The 27,032-nt window shown below is 55.9% G+C and overlaps 2 protein-coding genes across 2 annotated transcripts in view; one reads left to right on the top strand and one right to left on the bottom strand.

The window, feature by feature from the left end:
- NADSYN1 (NAD synthetase 1) overlaps nt 1-1,262 on the bottom strand; it is a 36,417-nt gene extending 35,155 nt beyond the window's left edge. Inside the window, exon 1 of the mRNA XM_047070902.1 lies at nt 1,109-1,262. Within this exon, the coding sequence (XP_046926858.1) occupies nt 1,109-1,193 (85 nt within the window). The 5' untranslated portion in view covers nt 1,194-1,262. The remainder of the gene's footprint in view (nt 1-1,108) is intronic.
- A 3,210-nt stretch (nt 1,263-4,472) lies between these two features.
- On the top strand, nt 4,473-22,921 carry DHCR7 (7-dehydrocholesterol reductase). The gene is made up of 9 exons (XM_047072383.1): nt 4,473-4,509; nt 8,373-8,502; nt 11,229-11,332; nt 11,877-12,099; nt 13,438-13,528; nt 14,328-14,541; nt 17,906-18,110; nt 18,530-18,661; nt 21,687-22,921. Exons 3-9 carry the CDS (start codon nt 11,235-11,237, stop codon nt 22,149-22,151), a joined length of 1,428 nt encoding a protein of 475 aa, XP_046928339.1. The 5' UTR covers nt 4,473-4,509; nt 8,373-8,502; nt 11,229-11,234; the 3' UTR covers nt 22,152-22,921.
- Nucleotides 22,922-27,032: the final 4,111 nt, after the last annotated feature.

The following is a 27,032-nucleotide window of genomic DNA, read 5'->3' as shown; positions in this document are numbered from 1 at the left end:
GACCTTCCACCATCAAAGAGAAGTTGGTGCCGAGGCTAACGAGATGCTGGCCCCGCGACAACCACACCCTAGTCTCCAAGCTTGCAGGCTCACCCCTTGCTCTGCTTGCCTCTTGGGGCCGGCTTCTCCCCAAGTGTGCCCATCAGGAAGATCTGTAGGCACCAGAGACCGAAACAGCCCTCCCGCTGGTCTTAAGGGTTGACTGGCTTCACGTTCATGCACTCCTTGCTTGCGACCTAAGTCCTCGGTCTGTAGCAGAACTGACCCACTGTCCTGAGACCTGCAGACCACTGGCCTTGAGGAGAAAAGGACCGGACTCTCCCAGAAGTTAAGGCCTGACTGCGTTCGGAAACGGCGGCCGCAGATGCCAGCAAGTGTGCCCAGGGTCATGTCCACATGCGACTGCCCCTCCCCCCCAGGCACCTGCTTCTCCCGCACCTTCCCCTTCAAAACCCTCCGGCTCCCCCCCCCCGTGGGGAAGATGGCCTTTGACACATAAGTCCACCAGGTTGCCGGGTTCCTGAATAAAGCATACTTTCCTTTCCCCCTGTCACTTGTCTCTCAGGCAGCCAACTGCAAAACCTGAGTTTGGAACCAGTTGGGTGCAGGCTAAGCCGCACGGGACCCCAGGATCATCTGAGGACAGGCAAGCCTCATCTCTCTCATCCCCACCTCTGCCTTCCCGGTGACACTTTTCCCAGTGCCCGTGTACAACACGTGTTCCCACCAGGCATGACAGACCACCCCCAACTCACGAGCAGCCCTGGGCACTTGCGGGGTGGTCCTTCTGCATCATCTTACCTGTCCCCACGCCCACCCCTACGAGCTTCCACAGAGCAAGGATGTGCGTGTAACAGAATCGAGCCAGCCGGCAAGCCTGGACCTTGCCCCCGCCCCATCCCGCCGGCCCCCAACCCCGTCCCCCCCGTCCCCTCAACCCCGTCCCCCCAGTTCCACCGAACCCCCAACCCCGTCCCCCCTCCCCCCCTCCCGGTTTTCCCGTCAACCCCCGTCCCCCTACCCCGGTCCCCCTCCGCCCCCCTCTACTGTCCTCCCTCGCTCCCCCCAGTTCCACGACCGGCCCCCACCCCGCCGCCCCCAGACTCACTCTTTAAAATCCTCTGCAAATTGCCCTCGAAGTCCAGGGCCCATTGGTTGAGCGCGCAGGTGGCCACGGTCACTTTCCGACCCATCCCGGCGGCAGAGTCCCGGGCACTTCCGGGCGCCGCGCGGGTCCGGCCGGGACTAGCGGGCTCTGGACGGCGGAGCCCCGGCGGCAGGCCCCGCCCACGCCCCGCCCTCCCGCGGCCGCGCCTGCGCAGAAAGGAGGCCCGCCCCCTCCGCGCCCCGGGTTGCAGGCCCGCGACCCAGCGCGGGGGGCGGTCGCTGGGTCCTGGCGCGCGGTTCCCCGTTTCATTCCGCACCTCCCCACGGAGTGCAGCCCGGGTGCCTCGGCGACTCGGCTTTTCCCTCTCCTAGTGTTAGATACGCTGTTTTCATGGTTTTTCTGCGGTGTGGCGCTGCATGGTGGGCCCGGAGCACGAGCGATCCGTTGCGTGCTGGAGGCTTCCGCACCGTTCGCGGCCCTGTGCCAAGGCGCGCGCGGTGTCTCCTTCGCGGCCGCCTGGCCTTTCCCTGGGTCTACGGGCGGCTTCTGGGCTCAGCAACACGCCGTTGCCACATTTCTCGCCTGAAGCGCTTGCCGCACATTTACCACCAGCCGGCTTTCACTTAACGCATTTCCTTCTTGAATGCCTTTAGGGTACGAATCCAGTTGGTTTTTTCCTTTTCCGTGTGAATAAGTAACTCTCACCATCACTGATGGAACAATCCGTCTTTTTCTCTCGACTTCCGTTGCTTCTTTGTCATACACACGTTTTCACATTTAAAATACATTCCCCCCCCCACCCCACGGGCGCCTGGGTGGCTCAACAGGTTGAGCGTGGGACTCCTAATTTTGGCCGAGGTCTTGGTCTTGATCTCACGGTGTGTGGGATGGAGTCCAGCCTCGGGCTCCCCGCTGGGCGTGGAGTCTGCTTCTCCCTCTCCCTCTGCCCTTGATTACCTGAGCGCCCTCCCTCTGTCTCTCAAAATAAGCATTTTATAAAGTAACACTTGTTTATACTAGACAATTTGGGAACTTGAGAACTGCACATGCTAATTTAATCCTCACTCTAACCCTTCCTTCTTGGTAGCTTTCATTCTCGGAAACCCCTCAGTTTTTTTCAGGCTTCTGCTCCAAGATCTCTTGCCCCCAACAGCTGATTCCAGGCCTAGGGTGGGAAAGAAATACACTTCCAACATCTGGTTGTTGCAGGAAATAAGGAAGTGCTCAAAGAATGATGGGGACATGCTATTTTTAAAAAAGAGGGGTGCCTGGATGGCTCAGTCAGTTAGGTGTCCAACTGGCTCAGGTCATTATCTCCCAGTTCATGAGTTAGAGCCCGGAGACAGGCTCTGTGCTGACAGCTCACATCCTGGAGCCTGCTTTGGATTCAGTGTCTCTCTCTCTGCCCCTCCCCTGCTCGTGCTCTCTCTCTCTCTCAAAAAGCAAATAAACATTAAAATTTGTTTTAAAAATTCAAAAGGAGTCACTCTGAAGGGGCTCCCACTGGCTAAATATGGGACAATATCCAAAGATAATGTCCTCTTTTGAAAAAAGATTAATGACAGTACAGACAGTAGAGAACTCAGTGAGTAAAAAAACCCATTAGTCCATACTGACCAAGAAATTAAGAGAGGGAAATCTTTTCCAAAAAAAGGTCAATAAACGTGGAAGGAAAGATGATGAAATTAGAAAATCACCCCTTTACAAGAAGTAAATGACTCAGGCAAGGGTCCTCATTAAATGCAAGATGACTGGCTAAAAGGTTATCTGGGAGCAACATAGTTACAGTCTCAAAGTTTCACTCCACGGATTATTTATTAATTACCGAACGAAAAATGGAGACTTCTGGCCGCAGCCACCTGATCACCAGTAATGGGATGCAGGGGCATCCCGCGGCCTCCTGACATGGTGCGTGAAGACATCGCATCATCTCTTTAGTACATTGTCCTGCCCCAAATGCATTCCCTAAATGCAAGGGTGAGGAAAACAGCCAAATCCAAGTTGAAAGACAAGCTGAGAAAAGCTTGCCTCTTTGACTCTTCAAAATCGTCGTGTCAGGAAAGGGCCAAAAAGACACACGGAAAAGGAAGGAAGGAAGGAAGGAAGGAAGGAAGGAAGGAAGGAAGGAAGGAAGAAAAGAAAAAGAAAGAAAGAAAAGGAAAAAAGGCTGGGACTGTGCTCTAGATTAAGGAATGCTAAGGAGCCTTGACAACTAAATGCATGGTGATTCCCCATTGGATACTGACTTTTACTGATAGCTGTAAAGGACATTATGGGGACAATTGGGAGAAGCTGAATATGGACATTAGATAATAGCATTGGGTTGATGCGAAATTTCCTGAGGGTAATGCATTTTATTTTGGTAACGTGAGACATGGATGCTGAAGTATTTAGGAGGAGGATGTCACCTGCAGCGAATTAATAGTTGAGGATAAAAAGTGGGGTAGAGGTGACAGAAATAAATTGTGGCAAACTGTTGTCAGCTGCTGAATCTAGGTATATGGGTGTTCACTCTAGTGTATGTTCACCTGGTTTGTATGTTTGACAGTTTTTCAAAAGAAAAAACTGCAGGGGAAAAAAAACCTGTCACTATGAGGGACACAGAGGTGTGCCAATCAGATCCGGATGCAAACCGAGGCTTTTGTCCCAAATGTTGGCCTGCAGACACCTTCTGTGGCCCACCCCTCCAGGGGCTGCTCGAGTTGCACAGCGGCCCTTCCCAAGGCCATGTCCTTGCAAGGGTGGCCCTGTGCCCTTTTCCAGACGCAGGAGCATGTGGCTTGGGCATTCCTGTCCAGGAGGACGGCTGTGGTGTGCTGTTATCACCGGAGCTGTCCCGTGCGCAAACACGTCGCCCAAGGCCACCTTGCGTCACAGCTCAACTTCTCCCTCCTTCCACCCCTGCTGCTTCTTCCCCTCCCACCTCGCCGGGTGATCCCGACCCTAAACTGCGTCTCCCTCACTTCTGGGGAAACCAGACCCGCCGGGCCTCCCAGCAGAGCCCCCTCCGACACCCCCAAATCAAACTGGTACGCGCTCAACCTCTCCCGCCCTGCGCGCATCCTCGCCACACCGCCTTCGTTATCTGACACCCTCCCTATCTGACGCGGCCCGAGCAGGTGCGGGGTCCCGCTGGCGCCGCCCGCCCGCCCGCCAGCCGCGGGGCGGGCCCTCGGCCGTCAATCTCGCGGCCCGCCGGCGCCGAGTGGCGCCTGCGGTGGCCCGGAGTCAGCTCAGGGGGTGGGGCGAGGCGCGCGGCCAATCGCGGGTCTCGGGGCCGCCGGCCGCGCCGGGGCCGATTGGTCGTCTATAGGAACGCGTCAGCCTGGGGGCGGGGCTTCGGGTGGGCCCTGCCAGGCCGGGACTCCGGGACGCGGGCGGGTTCGGAGCCGGGCGCTCAGGTGAGCGGGGGCCGTGCAGCAGGTGGGGGGCCCGCGGGTCGGCGGGGCGTGCGCGGGTCGAGATGCTGTGCGTGCAGGTGAACCGGCGGGGGTGGTCGAGGGCGGGGTGCCCGCTCTGTGCCCCCCTGAGCTCTTCCTGCAGCAACGTGAGTAAAGAACCGGGCGCCACATCGGGTGCCCAGATTTAAGACGCGGGCAACGAGGGGCTGCCCAGTGGAGGGAAGAGGACCTTTTGTATCCTCTTGGGAGCGGAAAATGACCCGCTCAGAAGAGCGCAGTTCGGCGACTTTCTTCTTGATAAAATGTTGAGGAGTCTTTTTTTTTTTTTTTTTTTTGGATGCATATCCAGTTTACTTATTTATCTATTTATTATTTAATTTAAGATTTACATCCAAGTTAGTTAGCATATAGGGCAACAGTGATTTCCGGAGTAGATTCCTTAGTGCCCCTCCCCCATTTAGCCCCTCCCCCCTCCCACAGCCCCTCCAGCAACCCTCTGTTTGTTCTCTGTATTTAAGAGTCTCTTGTGTTTTTGTCCCCCTCCCTGTTTGTATATTATTTTTGCTTCCCTTCCCTTATGGTCATCTGTTTTGTCTCTTAAAGTCCTCATATGAGTGAAGTCATATATTTGTCTTTCTCTGCCTAATTTCGTTTAGCGTAATACCGTCTAGTTCCGTCCACGTAGTTGCAAATGGCAAGATTTCATTCTTTTTGATGGCCGAGTAAGACTCCATTGTATCTATATCCCACATCTTCTTTATCCATTCATCCATCAGTGGCTATTTGAGCTCTTTCCATCCTTTGGCTATTGTCGATAGTGCTGCTATAAACATGGGGGTGCATGTGTCCCTTCGAAACAGCACACCTCTATCCCGTGGATAAATGCCTCCTAGTGCGATTGCTGGGTCGTAGGGTAGTTCTATTTTTAGTTTTTGGAGGACCCTCCACACTGTTTTCCAGCGTGGCTGCACCAGCTTGCACTCCCACCAGCAGTGCAAAAGAGACCCTCTCTCTCCGCATCCTTGCCAACATCTGTCGTTGCCTGAGTTGCTCATGTGAGCCACTCTGACAGGTGTCAGGTGGTGTCTCGCGGTGGTTTTGATGTGTATTTTCCTGATGATGAGTGATGTGGAGCATTTTTTCATGTGTCGGTCGGCCATCTGGAGGTCTTCTTTGGAGAAGTGTCTATTCATGTCTTTTGCCCATTTCTTCACTAGATTATTTGGTTTTTTGGGTGTTGAGTTTGCGAAGTTTTTTATAGATTTTGGATACTAACCCTTTATCTGATGTGTCGTTTGCAAATATCTTCTTCCATTCTGTCGGTTGCCTTTTAGTTTTGCTGATTGTTTCCTTCGCTGTGCAGAAGCTTTTGATTTTGATGAGGTCCCAATAGTTCATTTTTGTTTCTGTTTCACTTGCTTCCGGAGACGTGTGGAGTAAGAAGTTGCTGCGGCCAAGGTCAAAGAGGTTTTTGCCTGCTTTCTCCTCGAGGACTTTGATGGCTTCCTGTCTTACACTTAGGACTTTCATCCATTTTGAGTTTATTTTTGTGTCTGGTTTAAGAAAGTGGTCCGGGTTCATTCTTCTGCGTGTCGCTGTCCAGTTTTCCCAGCACCCCTTGCTGAAGAGACTGTCTTTATTCCATCGGATATTCTTTCCTGCTTTGTCAAAGATTAGTTGGCCATACGTTTGTGGGTCCATTTCTGGGTTCTCTGTTCTGTTCCATTGACCTGAGTGTCTGTTCTTGTGCCAGGACCATACTGTCTTGATGATGACAGCTTTGTGATACGGCTTGAAGTCCGAGTCTGGTTTGTTTGTTTTTTTTTCCAAAAATACATGAATGGCTGGGTTATGGGCGATGAGAAACAGGGGCCGTGAGAGGCCCGTTGTAAAGTTCAGAATAACTGCTGATAACAGCTAATCTTCCTGGGTGCAGTGCCAGGTACTATTCTAGCAGGCAGCCAAGAGCGTTTCTTGGAACCTTCTCTGAACAGCACCCGGTCAGGTTTGGAGACTTGTTAGTCTGAGAGTAATAGAGACTGAGAAATACAGACCTGCCCAAACTGAACCTAAGATGAAAACGGATGATAAAGATCAGAATCTGTGAGAGGGTGATTAGCTGCTCTCCTGGTGCGAAGATAGTTCTTTCCAGAGGCCGGGTAGACCTGCCTGTCCACCCAGCATCTACTCATAGGAATTTATGGGGTCCGGGAGGGCTCTGAGCACTCGGTGCCATGACCTCATATCCTTGAGTAAGTGGGTGACAGCTGCTTTGTGGATGAGGAAAACAGGCCTGGCAAGTGTTGCCACAAGTCGAATTCTAAGCGAGCAGGAGGATCCGGTCCTGCTGAGAACTCACAGCCTTGATGGTGACCGAGGGACCCCCCGGGCATTTACTGCACCAGCCCCCAGGATCTCTGCCATGGTCCTGGTGTCTAGTGCATCCCCAAATTACTACATCTTCAAGATGCCAAAAAGGTGCTAAGTCATCTGTTGTGTGGGTCTCAGCCCATAGATAGTGATGCAGTGGGCGGGAATGCCCGAGGCACCCTCCTGGGCTCATGTTACTGTGGCGAGTCCCCCCTCCCCACCAGCATGGCTGGATCATCCTTTGGGTCCTTATAATTGCAGGACCCACCTTAGCAACAAGCACTGGGGAGCTCCGAGGAGCAAGGTTTATCACTCACAGGTCCTGGAGGGTACACAGAATGCCCAGAGCCACAGTGAGCTCATGGGTGGGGAGAGAGAGAGAGAGAGAGAGAGAGAGAGAGAGAGAGAGTGTGAGTGTGTGTGTGTGTATAGATCTGGGGCTCTGCCTTCTTTAGGCTCAAGGGTGGAGGCCTGAGGTTTCATGGGTTCACTCTTTATTGGCCAGTTAAAACATAAGAGTGGGAATAGGGGCTTGGGAAGAAGTGAATCCTGCAGCGGTCAGCCATCTTGGTCTTCTAGGGCTTTCTGAAAGGGTGGGAGTGGCCTGGTTCCTTCTCTGGTCGTTTTGCTGGTAGCTGGGTCAAGCAGCAGCAATATGTTTATTTGGGATGGATGTCTTTGCCACAATTGCCTTGGCAGTCAGAAGCTTGCGGTCAGGCACTTATACTGCATCATCCTCAGACCCTCAGGACCGATGTCCCTTTAGCTTTGGCCCGTGGAACTAAAAAACCAGTTGAAAGAGCTGACCGGGGTGCCGGAAAGCCCCATCCATTTCCCTGGCTCATCTTTAGTGTGGGACACTAACCATCCCTCATCCAGCTTTAATAACAGAACCTCATGCACATAGGCCTTCATGACGCCAGACACTCAGGAAGGTCACTGGGTCCCGTGAGTGTACAGAGGGCCAGGCTCCGAGCCCAGGTCACTCTTGCTGCTGCTCTGTGTTCTTAGGCTCTCACTGGCTCCTAGAATGTACCAATGGAATGTGCTAACTCTAGGGGGCTTGATTCGGGCTGATGCACGCATGAGCAAGCTTCTAGAAATGTTGCAGAGGCATACGTGGCCGCTTGGTATATGTCTTCAAAGGAAATGCCTTTTGGTTCATTGCTGTCTGTCAGGTCTGCAGCTGCCTGTTAAGGCTCATGTCTGAGGTGACGCCTCCATGGAGACCTCTATTCAGTGCCACCCATTGTCATCAAGTACCTACCATTTGCCAGGTACTGTGTGTACCAGGCAAAGAAGCTGGGTGGTAATACTCCCTTCCTCCTCCCCTCCTGTGTAGGCTGTCTTCCACTTTTGAACCTTGGCACGCTGACCTTGTACTTCTCGCTTGGTTCCAACAGGCCTTGAATAAATACTGTGTGGGTCCTAATCTACCTTCGGTCCTGAAATGTCAGCAACCTGATGTATTTATCATCTTTGTGTCCCTGCAGGACTTTGTTCAGTGGGTTGAGAAGGGTCAAGCAGGCCTTGTGAATCATAAGAGTCTAGAGATTTTAGAGCGGCCCATTCGAGAAGGAAGACTTCAATTCTGTTGTGAAATCCCTACACAAGAGGTTGGAGGTAAGCATGTCTCAGCACTGTTGTTCATGGGCATAGACAGTGACTTTTTAGCTTTGAAAAAGTAGACAGCTGGTTCATCAACTCCTGTCTGTGAGTCTTAGGAATAAAATAAAATATACCCCAAATACCTCCCTCTCCCCTGTTTCCACATACCTTTTGCCAAGAATATGACTTAAATGTTGATTATAGGATTCATTGCTTATGCCTGAGGGGACTCCTGGGTGAATGAATTCTGTAATCTCAAAAAATACTTATTTGGCCTTATTTTAACCTGTAGAAGATACACTTTTTCCTTTTAGCAGCGTTTTCTGTTTGGCCTTTCCACACTTAGTTCTTTTTTTTTTTTAAAGTAGGATCCACACCCAACGTGGTGCTTAAACTCACAACCTGAGATCAAGAGTCTCATGCCCCACTGACTGAGCCAGCCAGATGCCCCTACCACACTTAGTTCTGAGCCTATAGGTTTCTGGCCGTTTTGCAGTTTTCTACCATGTTTAATCAAGGTGACTGCCATGCACCAGGCTCTGTATTCGGTTTTGGGGCTGTAGAGTTGGAAGGTCCATAAAGAGTTCTTCACCCTGCCTTGTACATCATAGACAGACATTCCATAAACTAACCTGTGAAAATTAAGTGATAACGGGTACAGTTCCCACACTGCAGATGAAAATGCTTTTTGTCGCTGAAATTTTTTTTAACGAATGTACCTTTGTATTAAAGTACTTTTTCCAAAAGACATTTTTCCAAAAGAAATTAGTGTTAAAAGGCTGATGCATAGAATAAACAGCTCCCTACTTCATCCCATAGTCTTCGTTCCCAGAAGCAAATACTTTTCATTCTTGTAGTTCCTTCTGTGTTGCTGTTTTTACCCACTTATTTTTAAATGGTTTGCTTTTGTTACTCCCAACTTCACATGTCCTTCTGCATCCAAACATCTACCAGCCTGTAGCCAGATATTACGTTGTTATGACAAAGTTGCTAGTATTTACTGTTAAGCCAACTAACGTACTACAATTATGGTGTTTGTTGTTGTTTTTCCCCTTTGTATGACTTTTGATTTTTCCTGGAGTTCGTGATTGCCTCACTTTTCCCACTTAAAAACTCAGGTTTTTATGCATCTGTCATTATTTTTTTTCTGAATGCTATAACAGAGCTTCATATGTATCCATAATTTTTCTACACACTCTAACACAATAAAATTCATCATTTCCATTCTCCCTCCTGCTGTAGCCATTCATTTTGTACCAAAGTGGACTGGTTACTGTCTGGTGTACTGCACAGTTCTCATCCCCTCATCCTTTCTCTCGGCTTTCTTTTTGTAGTTTCCTTGGATCCTGTGTCTTCTCCGAGTAATAATTAACCTGCAAATGGAATTCTAGGTTGCAAAAAAGTGTCCCTCAAAGTTTTTAAAGTTTTCCATCATTGTCTTCTAGAATCCAACTGGTTGCTGAGACGATTCTTAATCCTGGATTTTTTTTTTAATGTTTATTTATTTGGCAGGGGGAGGGGCAGAGAGAAAGAGGGAGAGAGAGAATTCCAAGCAGGCTCCATGCTTAGTGCAGAGCCCGACATGGGGCCCAATCCCATGACCATGATTTCATGATCTGAGCCAAAATCGGAAGTCAGATGCTCAACCGAATGAGCCACAGAGGCGCCCCTCTTTTAGAGCTTTTCTCTAAAAGCCTTTAAAATCATGTTTTCTTACCTCCAATGAAACTTCACTGTTAGAACTTATTCTGGAAGTGTAGATGTCACTGCTTCCCCCTTGGACAAGTTCAGTTCTTTCACCTTTTTTTTAGAGTGATTATTTATTGAATGCACTGTCCTAGGACTTGGTAGTAGAGCAATGGATAGGACACGTGGTTCCTGCCCTTGGGGAGCTTACATTCTGATGGAGGGAGGCAGTCAATAGACACGCACTCAAGTAAATTAAAGAATTCTACATAATGAGAACATGAGAAAATAAAGTAGCAGGTGGAGTGCCTCAGCAGGGGACTACAGGCAGTGTAGAAGCACTGATTGGCTTGTATATTGGTTCAAGATGAATGGCTATGGGGGAGAGGGGGCATGGAAATGATAAATTTTATTGTGTTTGAATATGTAGAAAAGTTGCTGGTATGTACATTAGCTGTGGTAGAGCATTCACAAAAAAACGTTAGCGATAGACGCATAGAAATCTTCACAAATGGAAAAAGTGGGGCATCCATTAACTCCAGGAAATATAAAAAGTCATACTAAGGAGGGGCCATTTTACAAAAGTCCCGAATGAGGAGACCTGTAAATTAAGTTCTAAGCAGAAGCAGCAGGTGTCATGAACGAGATGAACCATATCCAAGGGGCGTTAAAGACCCCGTGTGCCTGGATTGGAAGGTATGAGGAGAGAGGGGTGGGGGGGAAAGCAGGCAGGAGCGGATCGCAAGAGGCCTCTGAGCCATGGCTGACCCGGTTCATGCGGTAAGAGGGCGTTCTGCCGCAACCTGGAGAATTAATCAAGATGAGCGAGAGAAGTAGGAGGGCCACGTGGGAGGTTATTGCAGATTCCGGGAGAGAGAGACTGAAGTGCAGTCTATGATCTCTTTCCTGCCTGGAACCTGCCATCTAGAACAAGGTAGCGAGTAGGCCAGCAGAAGAGCCAGTCCTGCAGAAGTTCCAAGCAGGGGCAGATGTGGGAGATAATGGTGGCCGTTCTCTGTGGGATGATCTGAGTAGGACGTGTCTTCTTTCCTCAGGGACCAATGGCTGCAAAGTCCCAGCCCGACGCTCCCCAAACCAAGAGTCGGGACAGCTTTGCCAACGGTGGGGCTGCCACTCAGGGGCAGTGGGGCCGTGCCTGGTAAGGCCTTGACAGTCTTCCCAACTAGAAAATGGAGCGAGATCTTAGTGAGAGGTGGCCAACCCTTGGGATCTTACGGAGTTTTATCATTAAGACTAACGAGAGATAAGCCGTCGCCCATTTTGTAAAGTAAGGGATTGGAGAAGGAATGAAAAGCTGGCTAAAACGGGCTGGCTCTGGTGGCGCAGTGTCCTGTTGTCTGTATCCTCCTTGGATCGGAGGGCGTGGGGACGCGGGAGTGGGTGAGTGGCCCCCGCGGCCCGGAACCGGAGAGCCTCTGGCCTTGTGGGTCGCGAAAGGCCCCCCAGCGTTCGTATTCCGGGCTCCGGGCTTCCTGTGGATGTCCTCAGATCTGTCAGCCTCCCCGGAGCTGGCAGTGGAACACACACATTGAGCGGTTCCTGCAGGCAATGGGGAGCCTTTTGCACCGAGAGCGAACGGCTGTTGGAAACAACGGGACCCGTCCGCACGTGCGGTGCGTTGTCGAGGAGGCCACGCGGCCAGGGGGGGCCCCCGCGTGACCGCCTGCCATGTGCTGTTGCAGGGAGGTGGACTGGTTTTCGCTGGCCAGCGTCCTCTTTCTGCTGCTTTTGGCCCCTTTCATCGTATACTACTTCATCATGGCATGTGACCAGTACGGCTGCTCCCTCACTGCCCCCGTGGTGGACCTCGCCACCGGGCGCGCTCATCTCGCAGACATCTGGGCCAAGACGCCGGCCGTGACGAAGGAAGCGGCCCAGCTCTACGCCTTGTGGGTCACGTTCCAGGTCAGCCTCCCTGGAGGGTGGTTGGGGCACGGCAGGCGTGCGGCGTCCCTCCGGCCGGGAGAGTCCTGGCCGTTGGTCCGGGAAATGGGATCTGGGCTCGGGTTGGCGTTCTCCTTCCCGGGACCCGGCAGGGCATCACGGTGTCTGACGCACCTTCAGTGGGAGCCTCCCCGTAGTTCAGGGGCGTGTGAAGCCCTGCAGGGACAGGCCGAGAAGTAGGGAGCGAGACCCTGTGGGAGGGAGTGAGGCAGGGCTGGCCCGGGGAAGCCCCATGCACGACGGGAAGTGTATCTTATCAGTAGCCCCTGAGAAGGAGCATTCTGGCCCCCAGAGGTACGCTCTCGGTTACGAGAGACCCCACTCGGCAAAGCCAAGGCCTGTGTTCCCAGCAGGTGGCCACACGGTCCTGGCCACGGACGTCCTCGACTCCGTTGTGACCCCACTGGCCTTTGAGACCAGAAGTTCACCAGGAAGGAGCTGTTTGCACAGAGGACCTGGTGAACAGGGAGAGCTGTTTATCATCTGAATCCAGGGAAAAGGTGGCGGGAGAAGGCTCCCTCCACACCCCGGGTTTCCTGCCCTGGAGAAAAGCTCCAGCCGTTCGTCGCGGTTTCTCCTCAGGGTGCCAGCTTTTGGGCGTTAGAGCCCCTCTCATTGCTGGTCTCTTGGTCCCGTTGGGTGAAAAGATGAGAAGGGGCAGCAGGAGTCACAGAAGCCTAAAAGTAGAGATATCAGAGGCCGAGCGGCTAAAACGAACGTTACGCAGCCATCTGAAGGAAGCACTCACCTGTGCTACAGCATGGATGGACCTTGAGAACATTCGCTGAGTGAAAGGAGCCAGTTACGGAAGGCCCCAGGGCGCCGTGATTCCATTTATGTGAAACACCAGGGTGCGAAAGTCCGTAGAGACAGAAAGTGGGTTAATGGTTGTTGGGGGGGCAGCGGGAGGGGTTGGGGAGCGACTGCTAATGGGGGTGGTGCTTGCTCACTGTGTAAATGCGCTAAACGACACTGAAAACGTGTCACGAGGGCGACTTGTACGGCCGGGAATTCTTGCAAATTTTTAAATGGCCCCAGAAGCGTGAGTGGGAAGGGCTCCCGAGCAGGAAGTTCATTACTGGCTGCTTTGGGCCAGCAATGAACTTCCTGCTCGGGGCTCCTCCCCCTTCAGAGCCCCCGGCCGGCCTGCCTGCCGCCAGGGCTCCAGAGCCACACACTTCCGGAAGGAGTACCCGACCGTAACCTGGATTTCTGCCACGGGTCACGTCGGTTAACGAAAGCAAGGGTCCAGCAGACCCCCCAGGCCATGGGTCAAGCAGCTTAAAATCCCCACCGCAGGTGCTTTTGTACTCGGCGCTGCCTGACTTCTGCCATAAGTTTCTGCCCGGCTACGTGGGAGGCGTTCAAGAGGGCGCCGTGACCCCCGCAGGTAACCTGAGCCCGCGGGCCTCCCTTCTCCTCTCCCTGCCTCTTTGTCTCATGGGGCCTGCCCTCCCAGGCGGCTCCCGTCCCCAGGTGTGCTCACACTTGAAAGTGTGACAAAGTGACAAAATGAGTGTGAATTTTGCTCAGCCACTGCCGCGGCCCCGGGCCCCGATCGTCTCAGGGCAGCCTGGGACTGACCCGGCCGTGAGTTGGAACATCAGGCCCTTCGGTGAACAGAGGGCTGAGTGGTCCCCGGCCCCACGGCCGGTTGTCACAGCTGGGATCCTGGAGCATCTCCCCACCGAGAACACCGCAGCCACCAGCGGCGTCCAGGAGGGGTGGCTCCTGTTCAGGTCACCCAGAGCCCTGCAGGGGGGGGACGCCACCCCTGTCCCTGCCTGCAGACAGCCCCCAGGGCCGCGGGGAGGCTGTGGTGCTTGCTGACAAGTATGTTAGGGGCATCCTCACTCCCTAGCGAACTGCATCCGTCCATCCACCCGTTCACCCACCTACCGGAGCTCACTAGGGAGAATCAGAACCAAAGGGTGAGTCTGCCCGTTCCCTCGTCCAAGGACCCCAAAAGCAGGAGCAGTTAATCCCCAGACTAACAGCGTGATGTGTGCTGCTGGCATTTTGGCCCGGGGCCCCGAGCTGTAGGGGAAGCTGACCGGCTTCCGGGCCTTGGCCTGGGTGTCCCAGACGGGCCCCCGAGCAGCAGCCGAGGCCCAGAAAGCAAGTAGGGCCTGGGCCGGCCTCCCGTTTTCAAGCGGAAACGCTTTGATTTTTAAATCGTCGCTCTGCAGGGGTTATTAACAAGTATGAAATCAACGGCCTGCAGGCGTGGCTCATCACGCACCTTCTCTGGTTTGCAAACTCGCACTTCCTGTCGCTGTTCTCCCCCACCATCATCTTCGACAACTGGATACCGCTGCTGTGGTGCGCCAACATCCTCGGCTACGCGGTTTCCACCTTCGCAATGATCAAGGGGTACTTCTTCCCCACCAGTGCCAAAGACTGGTACGTTCTTCGGCGGCTGGTCAAGCCTAACGTGGGACGTGGATGCTTCCACCCCTAACCTTTCTCTGTGACCTTGGGACAGGAGCTGTGAGGCCCTGAGGATCGAGAATCCTTGAAGGGGGAGCCTGATGGAACCCGCTTGATTCTGGGGAACATCCTTTCTATGTGTCTGGGGGCCTTCCTCCGCCTTAGGAAGCACGCAGTTGAAGGCGGCCAAGTCCATCTTTGGCCGAGTCGTCACCCGTAGGGCTGTGACGGGAGCAGGGAAGTCAGCCCGTTGCTTCCATTTGGGAACATGAGTGTGGCCTGAAACAATCTTAGTGAGGAGTGTGGTTATCTCGGTGGCTTCAGTGTAGCACTTCCCAGGGAGAGCCCTACTGGTTCGTGCCTTCTCACGGAAGTCTTGGGTTGTGCTCCCCACAGCCAGCCTTCTCTTCATCCATCCACCCACCCATCCACCCACCTACCCAGCCACTCATCCAACCCATCCACCTACCATCCATCTATCCATCCATCCAACCAACCACTCATCCATCTAACCCATCCACCCACCCATCCATCTACCATCATCCATCCATCCACCCATTCACCCACCTACCCAGCCACTCATCCAACCCATCCACCTACCCACCCATCCATCCATCTATCCATCCACCCACCCATTCACCCACCTACCCACCTACTCATCCAACCCATCCACCCATCTATCCATCCATCCAACCAACCACTCATCCATCTAACCCATCCACCCATCCATCCACCCACCCATTCACCCACCTACCCAGCCACTCATCCAACCCATCCACCTACCCACCCATCCATCCATCTATCCATCCATCCAACCAACCACTCATCCATCTAACCCATCCACCCATCCATCCACCCACCCATTCACCCACCTACCCAGCCACTCATCCAACCCATCCACCTACCCACCCATCCATCCATCTATCCATCCATCCAACCAACCACTCATCCATCTAACCCATCCACCCACCCATTCATCTACCATCATCCACCATCATCCATCCATCCATCCATCCATCATCCATCCACCCATCCATCCACCCACCCATTCACCCACCTACCCACCTACTCATCCAACCCATCCACCCATCCATCCATCCACCATCATCCATCCATCCAACCACCCATCCACCTACCCACCCATCCATCCATCTATCCATCCATCCAACCAACCACTCATCCATCTAACCCATCCACCCACCCATCCATCCACCATCATCCTCCATCCACCCATCCACCCACCCATCCACCTACCATCATCCATCCATCCACCCATCCACCCACCTACCCAGCCACTCATCCAACCCATCCACCTACCCACCCATCCATCCATCTATCCATCCATCCAACCAACCACTCATCCATCTAACCCATCCACCCACCCATCCATCTACCATCATCCACCATCATCCATCCATCCATCCATCCATCCATCCATCATCCATCCACCCATCCATCCACCCACCCATTCACCCACCTACCCACCTACTCATCCAACCCATCCACCCATCCATCCATCCACCATCATCCATCCATCCACCCATTCACCCACCTACCCAGCCACTCATCCAACCCATCCACCTACCATCCATCTATCCATCCATCCAACCAACCACTCATCCATCTAACCCATCCACCCAACCCATCCATCTACCATCATCCACCATCATCCATCCATCCATCATCCATCCACCCATCCATCCACCCACCCATTCACCCACCTACCCACCTACTCATCCAACCCATCCACCCATCCATCCATCCACCATCATCCATCCATCCACCCACCCATCCACCTACCATCATCCATCCATCCACCCATTCACTCACCTACCCAGCCACTCATCCAACCCATCCACCTACCCACCCATCCATCCATCTATCCATCCATCCAACCAACCACTCATCCATCTAACCCATCCACCCACCCATCCATCCACCCATCCATCCTCTATCCACCCACCCATCCCTCCACCATCATCCACCATCATCCATCCACCCATCTATCCATCCATCTACCCATCCTTCCATCTATCCACCATCATTCATCCACCCACCTATCCATCCATCTACCCATCCTTCCATCTATCCACTCACCCATCCATCCACCATCATCCATCCATCCATCCATCCATCCCATCCACTCACCCATCCATCTAACCCATCCACCCACTCATCCATCCACCATCATCCATCCACCCACCCATCTAATGCATCCATCCATCAATCCATCTATCTACCTACCTACCCATCTAACCATTCAATCCATCTATTCCATTCATCCCACTTGTTCATCCACCTGTTCACCCCTATCCTTCATCCCTGGCTCCTTCAATCCCTCCATCCATCCCTCCCTCCAACAACAGATGTTGGTTGGGTTCCTCCTGTAGATGGGTGTAAGCAGTCACAAACAAGATTCTTATGCTTGGGTGCCTACGTTTTAGTCCCAAATACATTTAGGGGCCCAAATAAAAAGAAAATGTGTTTCCTTTAACTCTTGCTCTTGGGAAATGTCTCTGGATGACGGTGCTTTGTGGTCTGTGTGGTAATTAGGTAACGAGGCTGATCTTCTGTGGCTCATGCTAATCGTCTTTGCTGCTTTATGATCAATCACCTGTTGTAGACTTTGTATATTTTGCTTTTTTTACTTAACATAACTGAGGCACGTGGACGTGAAAATGTTTTTGCCATTAACACAGAAACCCCTATGTGTCTGCAAGTTATTCGCGAGGAGGGTCTCCATATCAGTCATCTTGGCTGATTCTCTGGTCACCCCTGGGGAGGGCTGTGGGGGAGGAACCAGGGCAACGAATGTCCAGCAAGGGTTAGTGGTGGGCCCCCAAGCCAGGCACCTTGCTCTGGACTCGCCACCCTTGCTCACTCTCTACCTGGGCGGGATTTATAATTTCACTTGCCCGTGGGGACCCGGGCACCGGGAGTCACCGCAAACTACGTGCTTGGCTATGCAACGAAATCTTCGTGAAGTCAAGCCAGTTATGCAGCTCAGCCACGCCAGGCCTCAAGGGGGCCTGGGGGAGGGTGGGGAGAAGCCCAGCTGGTTGAGGGAAGACTTAAGCAGAAAGTGTGCGCTTTCCTGGGACGCAGCGAGCACCTCAGGTGCCAGGTCTCGGGGTGGCTCTGCCGGGCCGTAGCCGAGTGCCAAGGGAGAGCAGGGAGGCCTTGGGAAGCGAGAGGGACCGGTGTGCGTCCTCCGGCTGCCCGCATCCCTGAGCTGACGCGAGGGCCAGGCTCGACGCCCTCGTCCACGTGCACACACGGGCCCCTTGTCGCGAGACGGGCTCCTTAGCGAAACGTATCTGCTGTTTCTATTTTCAAGCAAATTCACGGGCAATTTCTTTTACGACTACATGATGGGCATTGAGTTTAACCCCCGAATCGGGAAGTGGTTCGACTTCAAGCTGTTTTTCAACGGACGCCCTGGGATCGTTGCCTGGACCCTCATCAACCTGTCCTTTGCAGCCAAGCAGCGGGAGCTCCACGGCCAAGTGACCAACGCCATGGTCCTGGTCAACGTCCTGCAGGTAGCCTGTCTGCGGCCAAGGGGGAGGGAGCTCCAAGGCTTGCTGGGCCCCGGGAAATCCTGAAAGCCAGATGTGTCTTGAAGAACCTCACTCCACTGCTCTTAGAAGGGAGTCGGGCCCCTGCCCGTGCGTCTCTGGGGAGCGGGCTAGCGAGCACGCAGCGAAAGGTCCCTCATTGTCTGCCGGGCGCCGCGCCGGCCCTGCGGCCTCACTGGGCTTGGGGCCTCTTTCCCGGCAGGCTCTCTCAGGCTAAGGGCTCCCTCGCTGGCCTCCCGGACCCCTCACGTCCCAGCCCCATGGAGCACGTCACCTAGGAGCTCGGCGACACCCCGCGTGCCATCTCCTCATCTACGCAGGCGTGGTTTTCCCTGGGGCCCCTTGGTGGCCGTGGCCGGCACGTGACGGGTCCTGTTTTGTAGGCCATCTACGTGCTGGACTTCTTCTGGAACGAAGCCTGGTACCTGAAAACCATTGACATCTGCCACGACCACTTTGGGTGGTACTTGGGCTGGGGGGACTGCGTCTGGCTGCCGTACCTCTACACGCTGCAGGTGAGGAGCGGGGTGGCCGGCCTGGCGGGGCTTGCAGCTGTCTGGTCCCCAGGCACGCCCAGGGTGGCCCTCGGCAGACACAGCCAAGCACGTGCTGAGATCCCCTCTCGCACGAGTGGGGGACAGTCGAGGCCGGAGGCGGGAGGCTGCCCCGTTTCCAGGAAGAAGGAGGCTTGGTGCGTTAGTGAGCTTGGGCCCCGGGACAGATACCGTAGACAGGCGTGGACAAGAGACAGCCACCGTCCCCGTCCCGGAGGCCGGAGCTCGAGGTCCAAGCGTGGGCAGGGCTGGGTTCCCCCGAGGCCTCTCTCCTAGTGCGTGGACAGCCGTCCTCTCCCTGTGCCCTCACGGGGTCATCCGTCTGCGCGTGTCTGGGTCCTCATCGCCTCTTCTTTTTCTTTTTAATATTCATTTATTTTTGAGAGAGGGACAGAGCGTTGAGTGGGGGAGGGGCAGAGAGAGGGAGACACAGAATCCAAAGCAGGCTCCAGGCTATCAGCACAGAGCCCGACGTGGGGCTCGAACCCATGAACCGTGAGTTCATGACCTGAGCTGAAGTCGGATGCTTAACCGACTGAGCCATCCAGGCGCCCCTGATCCCCTCTTCTTACAAGGACCCCGGTCACACGGGTTCAGGGCCCACCCTGGTGACCCCGTGCCACCTTGCTTACTCTTAATAGACCCACTCTCCAGATAGGTTCACATTCTGGGGTCCTGGGGGTCAGGGCTCCAACATAGGGATTTGGGGGGGGACACAGGTCAGCCCATGACACCTAAGAAAGATGACAGGGTGTAGACTTTCGGTAAAAAGGAATAATTTGGCTGAACTGGGTGATGGGGGGTGGTATTCATATTCACACTTATTCAAATCTTAATGCTTAAAGGAAAAGAGGATTTCTTACCTTTTTTTGTTCCTTAAATACTTCACGAGGGTCTGTGTGGCACCAGGCATGTGATGGGGACGTGGGAGCAAAGGAGACGTGTGTGGGCCCTGCCTGCTTCGGGCTCACGGCTGGTGGGAGAGGCCAGGCAGCAGGCAGCCCGGTGCAGGGAAGGGGTGCTGGAGAGAAGTGGGGTCATTGGCTCCTGAGGGAGGGCCCAGGAGGAGCCCCCGGCCTGCCACCGGCAGTTGGCAAACGCATCCGGAGATAACCACGGCCTGGCTGAGAGCAGGACGGCGAGGCTGGCGGGTGAGGACGTTCCAGATGGGTGGGCTGACGCGTGCCGTCTCACTGCACGGAGAATTCAGGAGGACGTCGGGCCAGGGCTCTGAGGGGGAGACCCTGTGCCAAGGAACAGCATTCTGGAGTCCTCAGGAGAGGCCTGGCCTGCATCGCAGAATCAAGGTGTGGAAGCGCTGGCCTGGGGAGCCGCAGGGACCGGGGTTCAGACCGGCGGGGGAGGTGGCCTTGAATGGCCCCAGACATCCCTGGAAAAGGAGGGCAGCGCCGTGTCGGGGCCGGGCGAGGCCGTGCGGGGGCACCGGAGCGAGCGGCGCTTGGCGGTGTGGCCGGGCTGCTCGGTCGCTGACCCCCATCCGCCCGCCCGGCACACCACGCAGGGCTGCCTCGGGGGCAGCCGGGGGGGTGCGGGGGGCGGGCCTCGCATCAGGCTCCCACGCCCTCCCAGCTCCCGCGAGAGCCCCGGCTCTGCTGCGCTGGCTGCGGCAGCTTGGACGCCCTGGCCGGGTGCCACCTGCTCATGTTGTGAGTGAGGACGTCCGGGGTCAGAGAGAGGGTGTGGTCAGGGCTCTCGCTTAGCCGGCAGCGAGCAGGGTGGCTGCCTGGGCGGCTTGCGCGACAGTGGCAGGAAGCAACGTGGGAAGGCTCGGTGACCTGCGCCGGGCCCGCACGGGCGAGGGGTTCTGTGCTTACAGCCGGTCGTGCGAGGCCCGGTGACGTGAACTGCTGATCCTCTCTGTGCAGCATCCGGAACCAGGGGCCCCCGGGGAAGCAGGGGAGTCGCAGCAGAGCTGGGCTGGGGCTCCGGGTGCCCCGTCCCCGTGCCGTCTGTAACTCCAGGTCCTCCCTTGAGTGCCCGTCGCCGTCCGCCCGGGACCCGTGTCTCCACCTGGCTGCTCGCACGCTCCCGGGCTCCCCGATTCCGTGAACAGAACGATAACAGGTCAAACGAGTACATGGACAAACGTGCATAGGTCATGAGCGTGTGCGATCACACTTCGGTCTCTCACTGTGAACCAGGCCTTGTTTCGGCCTCTCTTTGTATGTTGTGTGTGTATCATTTCATCTATCACATCATATCACATATATCACATCATCCATCAGTCACATCATGTGTCATATCACATCACAGCTGCGTCAGAGTTCTCTCCACACCCAGAACCAATGGGGTATTTATGCACATCTATGCGTATACATACAACTGAATGTATGCCTGTACACGTACGTGTGTATATATTCGCACATATATACACATATTCACACACAGGAGAGAAACAGTAACTCATGTGATCGTGGGGCCCAGCAAGTCCGAAATCTTCAGGGCGGCCAGCAGGTTGGCGGTCCAAGGATGTTAGAGTCGGCTGGAGTCTGAAGGCCGTCCGTCTGCTGGCGGAATCTAGTCTTGTTCTGGCGGGAGGTTGGCCTTTTTTTTTTTTTGTTTTCTTTAAGCCTTCAACTGATTGGATGAGGCCCACCTACAGGGTAGAGAACAAGCTGCTTTACTCAAAAGTCTACCAGTTTAAGTTTTATTTTATCTCAAAAAATACCTTCCCAGCAGCTATCTGGGCACCGTGGCCTCGCCAAGGTGGCATCCAGTGGACCATCATAAAATTACGTTCAGATGATACTTCTATCGTATGTTACGCTTAGGCTACATATGATGTGCGTGTGCGTGTGTGTGTAGGTACGCGGACACGTGGGAAGGCAGGTAGGTACGCGGATCCGTTTGCCATGCACCGCGGCGGGTGCTTTTACTCACGGAAGAGGAAGCCGGCGTGTGGGATGGCGGGGCGGCTAGTCGGGGGATGCGAACCCAGGCCGTGCTGCTCCCTCTCGCCCCGCAGGGCCTGTACCTGGTCTATCACCCGGTGCAGCTGTCCACCCCCCACGCCGCGGGCGTCCTGCTGCTGGGGCTGCTAGGCTACTACATCTTCCGGATGGCCAACCATCAAAAGGACCTGTTCCGCCGCACGGACGGCCGCTGCCTGATCTGGGGCAGGAAGCCCAGGGTCATCGAGTGCTCCTACACGTCGGCCGACGGACGCAGGCACCACAGCAAGCTCCTGGTGTCGGGCTTCTGGGGCGTGGCCCGCCACCTCAACTACACGGGCGACCTGATGGGCAGCCTGGCGTACTGCCTGGCCTGCGGCGGGGGCCACCTGCTGCCCTACTTCTACATCGTCTACATGACCATCCTGCTGACCCACCGCTGCCTCCGGGACGAGCACCGCTGTGCCAGCAAGTACGGCGGCGACTGGGCGCGTTACACCGCCGCCGTGCCTCACCGCCTGCTGCCCGGAATCTTCTGAAGCCCCGCCCCGTGGGAGGGGCCCCGAGCCCGGCCTGCTGGGGCTGCCTCCCGCCTCCCCCCAGGAGCTTGCGACTCCTCGCCTGCGAAGTGGAAAGAGCCCGTCGCTTGGGGCGTCCCCTCCCCTTGTCCCTCGGCGAGCCCTGGGGGTTTCTAGGGCCTGCGCCCACCAGCGGAAGTGACCAGCGTTTCCCACGCGTGTTCCGCGGGCGGGTGGGGGCCCCCGCTCACCTCGGGCAGCCCGCGATGACGACGTCTGTCCTCCGTGTCGTCAGCCCGAGCTCCTGTGCTGCCCGGACATCTTCGGCTCCCTACGGCTTAGTCTCTCTGAATCAGTCGGAGGCGCGCTGCACCAAGAAGGGGCTCCTGTTTCTAGTCTCGGTGATTCCGTTTCATTCCCTGGTCTCTCACGGCTCGGGGGGTGCAGTGGGGGGACAGCCAAGGCGCACGCCCAGAGCATGCCGAGGTCCCGGCACCGGCCGTGCCTCCCCGTGTCCGGCCCTCTGAGCATCCGGCCGCCAGCCTCGGCCTGCCGGCCCTCTGCAAGGACTCTGCCTACGACTGCACACATCGGCTCAGGCGACCCAGAGAACCTGTGTACCATCCAGGGGGACTTCTCCAGCGAGATCTGAATCCCAGCCTTGAAGAGGGGGATGTCTTCCAGGTGAATTTTTTTACCCTGGGCACTTGCCCTTGACCCTAGGGTTTTCTTGAAAACTCTTTAAGCATTACTGCCTTCGTTGACTTGGTAATTCTTTATATTAAACTTGCCCTGTCCAAACTTCTGCGTGGTTTCTGTCTCCCGATTGGGCCTGACCGGACGTGAGGGCTCCGTTTCCGGTACGTAGAGGGGTGATGGGCTGCTTGGGCACTGCTTCAGGGCTGTGGGCACTCACGGTGGGTATTTAGGGGACTGGCGCCAGCCTCCCCCCCACCGCCCGCCAAAGGAAGAAATCCCAGCGTGGCTGCCTGCCCACGGGAGTGAACAGAGGTGCCGGGAAGCAGGCACCAGGCTTGCCTCCTGCCTGGAGAAACCAGCCGGGAAGGAGGTGTGAGCAGGGCGGCGGGCGGGCCGGGTGGGGCCTCCCCTGCTTCCATTAGGAACAGGCAGAACCTGCTTCCCCAACAGCCTGAGACCCACCCGTGAGAGATGAGAGCTCGGGCCCCACCCAGGCCGGCTTGGAGGGTGGTTTTCCACCTTGCTGCTCACCACCCCCCACCCCTGCCGCCCGTTCATTCCAGCCCCTGGGCTGCGGGGAGGCCCAGGCGTCCTGTTTATCACAAGCCACATGTGTGGCTTGAATACTGGCCAGCCTGGGGAACCAGTGTCCTGGATGGCCCTGAGTAGAGGGGACCCTCCTCTTCCTCCCACACATGGAGTGGATTCATTTCAAAGAGGCTAGAGTGTGCTGGTTGTGAGCTCTGACCCCGGGTCCGGCGTGGAGCAGCTGTGTGACCTAGATCAGGCGACTTAACCCTCTCTGTGCCTTGGCTTCCCATTTGAGAAGTAGGCAATTACTATTTTCATGCCTTGCTTCGAGAGGGCTTCTCAGGCTGTTTGCAGAAGAGTTGTGGGTCCAAGTCTTGGATCTGCCCCTGCCCGCTAGCCCAGTCTCGCTCGTGGTAGCTCGCCCGAGCTGGGCTGTGCTGATCCGTGTTCTGTGTGCTCAGCAATTGCGAGGCTGGGCCGTGACCCTTCTGGCCGCTGCGTCATGCAAAAGAGGCCCAGCTTCTCCAGGCAAGGGCAGGGTGAGCCTGGGAACCCCTCCTCTGTGAGCCGTGAGACTGGACCACGGGGGCCACTGTGTTACAAGACACAGGAAGTTCTCAGGAGGGGCGAAGCCTCTGGGAACAAGGCCTGCCTTCTGCCTCCTCCCCGGGAGAGGGGCTGCTGGACCCCCACGGCCAGGTGGGCTGGCCCGGGCCCCAGGGGGGCCAGCACAGAAGGGATGGTGAAGGCTCGTGGCCGGTGGCGAGGTGGGAGGGGGCGCCGCTCTGGAAAAGGGTCAGTCTGCCTCCCTTGGGCCTCGCCGGGCGTCAGCAGCCCCCAGGACAGGGCGGCCGCCGGAACCTGTGCGGCCACATCCAGAGGGGCCGCTGCCCACGAGGAGCTTAAACGTGGCACATCCTCCTCCCCACTGGGCCTTGGAAGACACAGGCCCTTCTCCTGGAACCCGCCGTATTGGCCCCCGCGGTGTGCCGTGAAATGTTAACAGCTGCCTGCCTTCTGGTCCCTGTGAGCACGGGCCTCTGCCCCCCGGGGCTGGCGGGCTGAAGGTGCTAAGAGCAGCTCAGGGTTTGAAGCGGCCAATCCCCAGTGACACAACCAACGAGAGGCAGAGGCCACGCTCAAACGCAGCGATGTTTGTTTCCAATCCTGCAGTAACCTTTCCAATCCTGCAGTGGCCTCCAGCTTGGTGGCTGAAAACGACACACATTTATTTTCTCACGGGTCTGGAGGTCAGAGTTCAGAACGGAGTCTTAACGAGACTAAAATCAAGGCATAGGTGGCGGGGCCCCGCTCCTCTGGAGTCTCTCCGGGAGGGTCCCTGCGCGTCTTCCAGCGTCCCCAGGCCCGCGGCCCGGTCCCTCCAGCCTCTCTGCCTCCCATTCTGCAGCCGGACGCGAGACAAAGCTGAGCTCATGAGTGGCAGGAAATACAAACTGCAAACGAGCCACGAAGATCCGAGAAGCCGGTCGGTGTTTCCAGTGATTGGAGGAATAAAAGTTAACACCGTGCGACACTTGGTCTTCTTGGTCCCACTGGCAAGTTTCATCAACCCCCCACCCCCACCCCAGCCGGACTCTGCTCCGGTTGGGAGGAGGCCAGCACTGCGCACTGACAATGCAGCCTTTCTGGAAGGCGGTTTCAGCATGTGTGCACGGAGGCTTATACGTACGCCCCTTGCCCCTTTAAGTCGGCTGGACAGGTTAATTGAGTGAGTTATCTTGTGTTTCAGTGTGGAATGTAATCCCCACGTCGCCTCGTTGTGTCCGCCTCGCTGTGCGTGTCTCTGTAGTTCAGCCACATCTCCTGGGCTGGAAGGTGGTGGCCTGCTGCGGAGGGCGTCCTGTGGGTCTCAGAAGCGCAGTCCCCCCTGGTCACCAGAAGCAGGTGTTCCAGGGGTATCCTTGGGTGGTGACTGGGCTCCATTTGCTGCAGGCGCGCCGGTGGGCGGGGCCGGCCTCGACTTTGCTGGTGGGCTGGTGGGCGGGGCCGGCCGCGACTGCAGGCATGCTGGTGGGCGGGGCCGGCCTCGACTTTGCTAGTGCGCCGGTGGGCGGGGCCGGCCTCGATTTGCTGGTGGGCTGGTGGGCCGGTGGGCGGGGCCGGCCGCGACTTTGCAAGTGCGCTGGCGAGGGTGGGCGGGGCCGGTCACGACCTCGAGGTCAAGCTGGTGGGCGGGACCAGCCGCGATTTTGCAGGTGGGTTGGTGGGCGGGGCTGCCCCCTCCTCCCGGGGCGGGAGTGGCTTTGGAGGCGCGCTGGTCCAGGCAGTGGCAGGGCAGCAGTTGCTGTGGGGGGACACCGGTCTTAACTGGCCACCAGTTAAGAAAGGGCGGGAGCCACTTTGGAGGGGTGCCTGCTGGGGTGAGCAGGTTGGAGGGACCTGTGTGCAGGGTATGCAGGGGCAGGGTGAGCGGCGCTAGCGAGATAGATGGAGAGTGTCAGAATTGGCACCCACCAGCGTCAGGCCAGTGGTGCTGAAAGAGGACAAGGAAAATGGTAGCCCACCAGAGCTTCCGTTCCTGGAGAAAGTTCCTGCAGATCCCCGCCCCTCCAGAACATGTCCTAAAATTGGTCAATAAATGTCCTTCGTGAATGGCCCCCGCCTCTGTGCTGGGTCTTGGACTGAGCGACGTTGCACGCTGGCCCTGTGAAGCTAGGGTCTTACATTTCTGTAGCCCTCCGGCTCTCCCAGAGTCAAGTCTGGCTGATTTTGAAAGCCAGACATTATGGGGGCTCATCTTTCCAGTGCAGATCCCTGGAGGGGTACTGCAGGTGGGGCTTGAACCCCTGGCTCCCCAGGAAGAACCTGGAAGCTGAGGTATCCACCCTCCCCACCCACAGATGGGTCCCTGCCCTGGGGGTTTTGTTCCCAACCAGCCTGCACCTCTGCCCCACTACCCTTCCTGATGTGGCTTTTTCTGCACATGTTTAGCTGTGGCCGAGCTGTTCTGCAAGGACAGAGTTGCTCTATGGGTAGCTGCAACCTTGGTGTGTCTGTGGAGGTGGCAGGGGGGTGGGGGGGAGGTGAGCTAAGGTCTCCCTCCTCCACTGCCTTCCCATTCAGTCTGGAAATTACAAGCGTGATTATAATCAAGTTTTACATGAAATGCTTGCAGGAAAGACATGTATGCACCCACATGCTAAGACTCCTGAGAGCTGCGTGGTGGAGTGGTGGGTTGATTTGATCATCTGTTTTCCTGTGTTTTTATTAAATGTTATTTTTCGGTAACTCCTCTGTAGGGTTGCATTACAGATTAGGAATGCTGCCTGTGACTGGGGCAGATCTGAGCTGTTTGTAGACCTTGCGTCCTGAGCGGGCCAGAGAGAAGAGGGAATCCGGGCAAGGGAGGAGGTGGGGTCTGCCCTGGAGATGTGCTTCCGGCAGCCATCCGGGCTGGGTTTCCGTGCTGCTGTGCACGGGACAGAGCCACTCCGGGAGGGACAGGGGCCCAGGCATGGGCTCGTACCTTTCTTGTCTGCAGGAGGGGTTCTGTTGAAAGTGAGTGTTGTTTGCCAGTTAGGTCAGGAGAGGAGAAAAAAGGTCAGGCCACGATGCAGTCAGAGTCTCTGGATGTGGAGTAGAATACCCCGTGCAGTATTAAGGCGTGAGTCTGCTGTGCGTATTGCTTTTCTAGGGAAGGGCAGATTGCTC

This window comes from Lynx rufus, unplaced genomic scaffold (genome assembly GCF_022079265.1).
Source record: "Lynx rufus isolate CCGP_SWC_20201006 ecotype Redwood Valley unplaced genomic scaffold, mLynRuf1.p SCAF_9, whole genome shotgun sequence".
In the NCBI taxonomy this organism is placed as follows: domain Eukaryota; kingdom Metazoa; phylum Chordata; class Mammalia; order Carnivora; family Felidae; genus Lynx; species Lynx rufus.
Note: the sequence above shows the minus strand (reverse complement) of the source record. Positions and strands in the feature narration are given on the sequence as shown.